The 9,154-nt window shown below is 35.3% G+C and overlaps 1 protein-coding gene across 1 annotated transcript; it reads right to left on the bottom strand.

Moving 5' to 3' along the window:
• Positions 1–3,053: 3,053 nt before the first annotated feature.
• On the bottom strand, positions 3,054–6,357 carry LOC147283872 (F-box protein At4g22280-like). Its single transcript, XM_086244993.1, has 4 exons — positions 6,128–6,357; positions 4,919–5,824; positions 4,695–4,835; positions 3,054–3,577 (listed from the first exon to the last, which is right to left on the bottom strand). Exons 1-4 carry the CDS (start codon positions 6,179–6,181, stop codon positions 3,269–3,271), a joined length of 1,410 nt encoding a protein of 469 aa, XP_086101119.1. The 5' UTR covers positions 6,182–6,357; the 3' UTR covers positions 3,054–3,268.
• Positions 6,358–9,154: the final 2,797 nt, after the last annotated feature.

The following is a 9,154-nucleotide window of genomic DNA, read 5'->3' as shown; positions in this document are numbered from 1 at the left end:
TCCTTGCAACTATTCATATGCTATCTTCAATGAATTTACCCTATCCAAACAATGATTCTCAATTTACATTGTTTAACTTACAATGACAAAGACAACTCTACAAAATATAAATACATAAAAGTAAGCTTAATTGAGCTTAAAATTAAAAGACAAACAATAATGACTTACTGAGGAAGCAGGAACCTTAATCAGATTCCTTGGCCAAATTGATCTTCCAGAGCAAAAAGCAATCACATGTAACATTTAATTACCAGCCTTCTCACATTGTTTTGACAACCATTAAATCCAGGCTTCTATTGGGAGTCTGACTCATCAATGCACAAGGGCATTTTCATTTCAAGCATCCGCTAAACCCAACATGGATACCCCTGTCTGATCTTTAACTTTTATCTGATAATGCAAACGTGAAACCCTCTGGAATTCCTAAGGGAGGGTCCAAACATGAACAATTATTAACTGTATACAGCTCCCACTCTTTAATTCCACACTTCTCCAAAGCAGAAACCAACCTTCTCCTATGCACATCATTTAATAAAACAAACCCCAACTAAGATCATCAGCGGCATCAACAATTGTCCAAAACTCATTCGAAACAACCCTGTTGTCCAAGACACTGAAGTGGATTGTCCCAGGGATTTTACTTCTCTTGACACGATACTTTCGCCTCCTCCAAACCATCTTCCCCTCCAATGTTTTCAGCTGGAAAACTGGTTCATACCAAAACGATCGTCTTGCCTTCCCCCTGTAAAAGAATTGGAACTGGCAAGGAAATTGATCATAAGCTGGGTTCTGCCCTGCCACAACATGCCAACTTCAATTCAAACTCCCCAACCAACCAACAAAAAGATCTTCGGCAGTTCATGGCACAAGTCCTTCCCTTGAAATTTAACCATGGGTGGCACATGAGGCATAAAAGCTTCCATCTTACAGATTATATTTGTTTATTAATATACATTTGCTTATCAAATGCAGGTTGAGACTTGGAAGGTGTTAACTGAATTTGGATTTGGATTTGTGTTTTTATCTGATTATATTTGCTCAAGAAACACAAATATGGAAATTTAATGCATTTAAGCAATTCAATGACATGACCTTGTTCCATCATTTTTGTTCAGGAACAAATTACATGACTATTTTTGATCAAAACATGTGAGATATCTTTCACTTCCTTATCACTCTAATCTTAGAAAGGAAAAACTAAAGTCCCCTGAACATCAATGACACAGCTCACTAGCCACAAAGAAAGCTAGGATATTACTAAGAAGGAAATTTGTGCTAAAAGAGAAAAACATTTAGGTAAACAAGCATAATTAAATAACTAATAATTTACAAGGAGAATGGGAGCTTACATTGTTCTTCCCACTCTTCTTTTGATGATGCTGCATACTTGCAGACCTTAAATTGAGTGGATTGAAAGGTAAAAAACATGATTGTCTTGTCTAAAGGCAAAGGAAACAAACACAATCATAGCAAGTTCCGAGGTGACCTGCAAAAAAAGTAGGTTTTCAGAAAGTAATAAAAAAAATTAAAAAAATTAAATTGCAATATTCAAAATGAGATAGCAAGTTCATGCAAAAGGGATCCATAACAGATATCAACAAGGATGTCATTGTATCTACTAGGCAATGTCTAGGTGCAGTTGCATGAAAGTGAAGTATTTAATAGAACAAAGTCTAATTAAAAACAAGCTAGGCTTTTGATGGAGCACAATTAAAATGATTTCATTCAGTTCTAAAATTAAATAAAGAAAACAATATAGTAGTAATGGATAAGATTACAAAATCCCCCAACTTTGTGTCTCTTATGATTCTCCTTAAGGAAACACCTTCATCATACTTCCCCAAAGCCCAGTAACTGATCATCCATGGTTTTAGGAAAATATAAGCCATATAAGTACATGCAATAAAAAGAGCACAGAACAGCTCTGCATGGCTTTAGAACATTTGCAATCATAATGATGAGTAAGAAAGGAGAGGGGGGGTTGCCAAATAAATGAAGAATGGCTACAAGCCTCTTTAGCTCATCAGGCATCTTTCAAAAAAGAAATATTACTCAAGTGATCAAGTAGTCATACATGTAAATCAACAAAAAGTTCGCTCTTTCATTGGGGCAAATTAGTAAATGATTTAACTCAAATTATTGAGCTAGATTAGACAAAAAAAAAATACCACTACTGTTGTTATAATGTAATATTATGTATTGACAGTGTAAGATTTTAGTACCTTATAACAAGGAAAACAGTCAGATTTATAATACTTATAAAACAATCATCTTATGCAACTAAGCCTAAAATTTCAGTAGTACAACAGTAGTCTTTGTAATGTATATTATAGTGAGAAAAATATTACGCTAATTTTATAAGGAATAGTCTGCATATGTTTACAGCTTTTTTTTTTTTTTTTTCTGTGGTTATATTGCTTTCAGAAAAAAGCACTAATTAAAAAAGATTAAAATAGAAAAAGGAAGACCCACTTATAAAAGTATCGTTTAATTTACCCCTTGAAAATTGCCCCCAATTTAGTGCAATATCAAGCAAGAGTTGGAATTGGAAATATGCATAATAACAAATATTACTGATATGCTAAAATAACAAGAGCTTTATACCCCATTTTGTGATGCTGATAATTATTTTGTTTTGATAGGCACGTTTGAAAGCACATTAAGGCGAAGTAAGACAGAAGGTCCCCCATAGAGAGGCACAGTTTTCTTTTACTAATTACATTGAGGTTAGGCAAATCAATATGACCCATAATAAACAAAATGTTCTGTTTGACCGGTGTAATGCAATAAATAAGATTTTCCTTATCGGGTTAACATATTAACATCTCCAATGAACCCTTTTGAATCTGGTCAAGATTAAAAGCTTAAACTTTTTATTTAAAATCATCAGATAAATTGACGGCTAAAAACAAATAAGCCCCATAGAAAAAAATAAAACATTTTGCATCAACAGTCTTCAATATAACTGAAATGGGGGGTGCGCAGGGTCATGACAAGGGAAGAGTGTTGGCGTCATCATCATACTGATAAATTAGTAGTTACCAAAGGGGTCCTTAGATGTGACACATTTATCTCAAATTTACCACAAAATTCATGAACATATCAGAATGCCAGTCAAAATCAAAATGCATTAACTTGAAAATAAAGCAAAAGGTCCCATGTCTATGAGCTTGTTTGCTCACATCAGTAAAAACATTGATAAATCAAACCCTAGTATTCGATAAAAACTAACACAAACAATTTCTACTCTCTAGATGCACTGCACTTACTACATGCATACAAATTCTATAGTTGAAGGCACTTTTTCCTTAAGCTGGTGCATAGCATGATCTCTTGCCTTTGCTTCTTCCTTAACATCTTCATTTCTCTTATCTGCTCCAGTATGATGATGGCGCCAACGCCGAGCAGGATCAATGATAATTTTCTCGAGTGCAACAGCATTCTCTATCAAGTAGATGACATGTTCAACAGCATTTGTACTACCACGATACCCTACTAGTTCTACTACCTTGATGTTATGATGGGGGCATTTGGCAGCTTCCTTTATTTTTGTTTTATTCTGATCTCTGAATTCCAACTATGCCAAAAAAAAAAAAATTTATTAATGTACATGCAAAAAGAACAACATGAATCATCAAGTCTAATTTACCAAAAAAAAAAAAAAAACAGAACCACCATTGATTTCACAAGTCTGTAGACCAATAAACTATGAAAGAGAACATATCTCCAAGCATAGGATACACAAAACAAACATCACTGGAAGGAGAGAAAACTAACTAACAATTTCTTCTATTCTACTGAAAATTCAAAAGAAATTCAGCATTGCTTTTGTCTAATATCAGGTTTCCCATCTTTTCTCAATTATCCAACATAAAGATGTTATATTATATCATCTTGTCATATAACAGACGTTTGATTAAACCAAATGCATATCATATATGGGTCCATCCTAGGCGAAACACATGAAGATAAGATTTCACAAGGCAGAAACAATATAAAAGAAACCAACACAAATATCAGACCCCTCTTATCTTCTTCTTCCCTACCATATCTAGTCCCTTCTTCAGAGTTTCAAAACTCATAAAACCATGCCATTCCCTCCCTTATGATTTATGTTTTTTCATTTGAGGCGGCTGAAAACTCATCATGAGCACAAACCACCATATGAAGACTAGCTTTTTCTCTGAACCTGCCCATATTGTTGCTCAATACCAGTTTTCTGATGAATTTCAACAAGAAATAAGGTGAAAGAGGAGGGAGAGGGAAGATTGTTCTAGTAAATGTAGAGATTAAAAGTGACCCTCGTACAATGTGTCTGCAGAAAGTAATCTTCCCAAAAAATACATAAAATAGTGGTTCTTTTGTTGAATGAATATTCAAAAGTTAGATGTTAGAATATCCAAAGGTTAACAAAGTGTGTCAAAGTGTGTGTCCCTTGAACAGGACCCATCATAAATAGTACAAATGCTGATTCCCATCTTCATTAACCAATTCATAATTTTCCAGAATCAAGTATCATACTGAATTACCAGCACAAAATATTAGCATGTTTTATCAATCCCGCAGAAAAATTCAACAATACTATTTGTGTTTGTTGTTTGATATTTTTTCTTTAAAACTGAAAACAGGATGAATAGAAGGTGAGCAAAATAACATACAAATACCCAATGTATCTACCAAGTATGAATAGATACCTTCAACACAAGTCTCTGCAAGCCAGGAGATGCCTTCATGAAAGAATTTAACTGACTAAGGCCCCAATAATAATCTGCAAGAACCACTAATTCCAAATGCTTGAGATTTGGTAATATAGGCAATACATTCTTGTCGTAGCCCTGAAAGCCAAACGAAGAGTAAGGAGAAACATTATTGAAAAAAGGAAAAAGAAAACAAAGACATCATAATTACATATACTAACCACTCCATTGTAGATATCCAGCTTGAGAGTCTCTAGCTGAGAAAGACGACATGAAAGTTGGGTGAAGGCAATACTCATGACATCTCTGGTACAGAAAGCCCAAGAAATGGATACCTCAACCAGAAACGGTAGATTACTCAGAAGCAAGTTTTTAACCAATCCATCGTAATTAAGTGACACAAGGTTTGCATCACGAATCTCAATGCTATCAAGGCCAAATCCTTTTATCACTAAATACTTCAATGGAATCGATGGACCGACAACTCTTACATTGGCCAAACTTTGAGAAGAACACACTGATAATCGTTCAAGGACTGGACAGTTAGACAAGAAGTATTCAAGAACTTGTTCCGTCACATCAACTTCTTTGAGATGAAGAACTTTGAGGGACTGCAAGCCAATGTATCCGCAAGGGTGTCGAGTTGGAATGTTAGAATATATCAAGTGCTCCAGAGCAGAACCATTACCGAGACCTAGTAATTCTTGGGGAAAAGTATAGATATCATCGAGTTTACCAAGACCAACAAAATCCAACTCAAGCACTTGAACTCCCTTTTCCAAAGCAAATTGTACACATTTATTAATGGAGTTGGTGAAATAACAATTTAGAGGAAAGCAAAGCCTGAATCGTTTGATGTTTGAGGCTCTATGCTGATCCAACACAGAATTGACCCAGTTGATGTATCTACAGCTTTTCTGGTATTGTAACTTTTTTTCGAGCTCAATGAAGCCGAGTAAAGTTTTATGAGCATCAAAATTGAAAGTGGTAATATATGCCCACACATAGCGCCATCGCTTAGAGAGGATGCTAGTAGCTGCTGCTTCGTTAAGCGGCAAATGAGACAATATGGTAGCAAGAATTCCATCTGCCAACTCACTGATCCGGTCCACCAAATTGAACTCATTCTGGTGAATTGAATTGAAATTGCCCAAAGAAAACAAAAGAAAAAACATCAAAGGAGTAAGTACTAAAGGTATAATCAATCATATGTCTTTAATTTCATGGCATGGCCTCATTAAATTATTAAATTTATTTTACAAAAAAAAAAAAAAAAGATAACCCAAATAACGATGACAACAATATATTAGATATCGGGGAACAAGTTAAAAAAAAATTGAATTATAAGAGAAAAAGATGCGAATGATGAGCATACTCAAATTCAAAACCAGTCTAACATCGTATCGAACAAATTCAAAAGCTGAGCATACTCTTTTCGGCATTGAATCTTCCAGGCGCAGTGGGCTTTCCCTCTTACTACTCATGATATCAAAAGTAGGTCGGTTCTGTAGGAGTGCGAACGAACGATTTTGTAACCCTCGAGAATTTTATGGCAGAACCAGAGAAAGATAGAGGGGGAGAGACAGAGAGAATGGCGCGCTTACAGTTGCAGGGGTTCTTTGTTTCAGGTTTTTATTTTCATATTTGGGCATTAATTATAGGGAAAATTTGAGGAAAAAGACTGCAATCAGTGTATCGGAGTTAAATCAGGACTCCTCTTCAAAGAGAGCAGTTTTGCTCACCTTCTTTAAGTAGGGTGTATGCTCACCTCCCTTCTTAAATTATGACATCTGTTTAAAAATTTAACTAAAGTTAACATTTGTATATTTAATTAATTTTTATTTTTTTTTACATAAAACTCTCTCTCTCTCTCATCTGCATTCTCTCTCCCCGACTTATTTCTTTCCTCTCGCCTCTCTCGATCTCCCCTACTGCTGCCACCCCCTCTCACCCCTCTGTATTTCTCTCTCTGCCTCCAGCAACCACCACCCTCAGCAACCCCCAATATCCTCAAAATCCCACCCCCAGCCTCCTCCCACCGAAACCTCCCAAACTGATGTCATGATTAAACTTTTGGCTGACAAAATCAACTATATGCATGTTGCAGTACTTAGCTACAAGATCGCATCTCACCTGCATACTCACTTTCCTTGAGAATTAAAATAATTGAATTGCACCTTTGACAATACCTTTCCAGTTCCAGAGCATGAATGCCATACTCCTGTGATACTTATAGAAGCGACTAAAATCATATAAGCAAATATTATTTTTCTGTGATACCTATCTTTTACCATATATGACTTAATTATTTTCCTTTTTTTTTTTTGTATTAGCAGAGGAAATATTACGTCATGCTTCTGTTAGCTTCAATCCAAATAGTTATGTTAGCGAATATGCCTAGCAGATCTCTCTTTCTTTTGTTAATTAAAACCCATCTCCTCAAAGCACTTGCTTACCATGCCCCAAAATTTCACTCAGAAGTTGGGACTAATTAAACTCTTGGTTGACATCATTTTGGGGGGTTTCGGTGGGAGGAGGCTGGGGGTGGGATTTTGGGGATATTGGGGGTTGCTGAGGGTGGTGGTTGCTGGAGGCAGAGAGAGAAATACAGAGGGGTGAGAGGGGGTGGCGGTATTAGGGGAGATCGAGAGAGACGAGAGAGGCGAGAGGAAAGAGATGAGTCGGGGAGAGAGAATGCAGAGGAGAGAGAGAGAGAGAGAGTTTTATGTAAAAAAAATAAAAATTAATTAAATATACAAATGTTAACTACAGTTAATTTTTTAAACAGATGTCATAATTTAAGAAGGGAGGTGAGCATACACCTTAGTTAAAGGAGGTGAGCAAAACTGCTCTCTCTTTCAAAAGTGTATTTGAGGATCAAATAAGAATTTTTCATCAATTTAATGCAAACGGCCGTCAAAAAAAGACCACGTGCCTAGCACATGACATCTTTAATGGCCAAATTCGACATTTCACCCCAGTATTTAATTCAAATAAAATTAAAATAAATAAAAAGATTATCCAACAACTGCCCATTTAAAAAAAAAAACATTTGGTCTTTCAAAAAACAATGAAAACATTTGGACATTGAAAAAAAGATAGAAAGAATCGAGCGCAGGGTTTTTTAGGGTTTTCTTGTTCTAGCCTTTGACAAATTCTGCCTTTCACTTTCAGAGATCTCAGGGAATCTTCTTCACTTTTGACCGTGATGGACGACTTGTCGAGCTTTTTTAGAAAGGATGGAGATCCTCCAAACTACAGTATATGGTCCTTTAATGTTTTTTAATTTTTTTTTCGGGTTTTTCAATGATGGGTGTTTTGAGTCCTTTGAGTTTTTTATTCTTCTGTCTCTTTAGTGGAAAAAATTTCATTTCTTTATGAGTGGCATTGATTTCTTTATTGCCCATGTGCATGTGACTGCGATTCTGTAGGTGTGGTTTGACTTTTAGTGCTTTAGTAGCAGACATCTGGTAAAGGAGACCAATGAATGATATAAATTTGATGTAGCTTGTTGTGGAGATAAGGGGATTCTAGTGCATTTACTGTATCTTTGTACTTGGATGCAGACAATTATTTGAATAGCTAATTTTTTAGATAATTAGTAGTTAACTGAATAATTGGTAGTTAATTAGAAAAAAAATATGAGGTTAGTTGATGGATTTATGATTAAACTATTCAATTAATCTAAATTATTTTTGTAACCTGATATGTGTTGAATCAAAATGCCATAGGTTTTTGGTTGATATTGTTGCCAATTTTTCTGGTTTCATATGAGAATTTTGCTTGGTGCTTAGGTTGCTAGTATATGGCCTTTAAAAAAGAGAAATGTCTATACTTGTCTAATATGACTGTTGGGGTTGAAATCATTTACCTATTTAATGCACTAATTGAAATCAATGTTCACAATGCAGGTGATCTAGATCATTTTACCTTAGAGATACACTATGGTGGGAAACTAATGAAAGAGAATAATGTTCTCTCTTATCGAGGTGGCCACATTATATAGGGGGACTATTGCAACATAGACTACATGTCTCTGTTTGAGTTGGAAGGACACGCTAGGTGGATAGGATACAAAGTGAAGCCTGGTTATTAATTAGGGAGGAATCAGAATATCTTTCTCATTCACATAAGACCTCTATTTATGGGCTCTTGGATGACCTGGGATAGACCCTTAATGTCTCCTATTTTACAATGAATTGAACTCCTCTTAATTATCTATACAATTATTCTAGATAATACAGAAGATAAATATTTTAAATATGATAATGGACAGCCACATAATTAATGATATTTACAACACTCCCCCTTGGATGTCCATTGGCTATGACAATTGCCTCATTAAAAACCTTACTAGTCAAAACCCTATGGGAAAAAGACTAGCTAAGGAAAAGAGTACAATCTTCATGTGTTTCTGATAGATATGATGGGCGCACGACACTGCCTCATTAAAACCT

The sequence above is a fragment of the Dryas octopetala genome, chromosome 5, assembly GCF_963921425.1.
Source record: "Dryas octopetala chromosome 5, drDryOcto1.1, whole genome shotgun sequence".
Lineage (NCBI taxonomy): Eukaryota > Viridiplantae > Streptophyta > Magnoliopsida > Rosales > Rosaceae > Dryas > Dryas octopetala.
The sequence above is the reverse complement of the archived record's forward strand: the minus strand, read 5'-3'. Positions and strand labels throughout refer to the sequence as shown.

Bases quoted from the DNA above. Each gene is read 5' to 3' on its own strand.
- LOC147283872 (XM_086244993.1), bottom strand. From the start codon at position 6,181: ATGAGTAGTAAGAGGGAAAGCCCACTGCGCCTGGAAGATTCAATGCCG. The intron at 4,836-4,918 runs GTTAGTATATGT...TTTGGCTTTCAG, and splicing joins TGGATATCTACAATGGAGTG to GGCTACGACAAGAATGTATT. The intron at 3,578-4,694 runs GTATCTATTCAT...TTTTTGGCATAG, and splicing joins TGCAGAGACTTGTGTTGAAG to TTGGAATTCAGAGATCAGAA.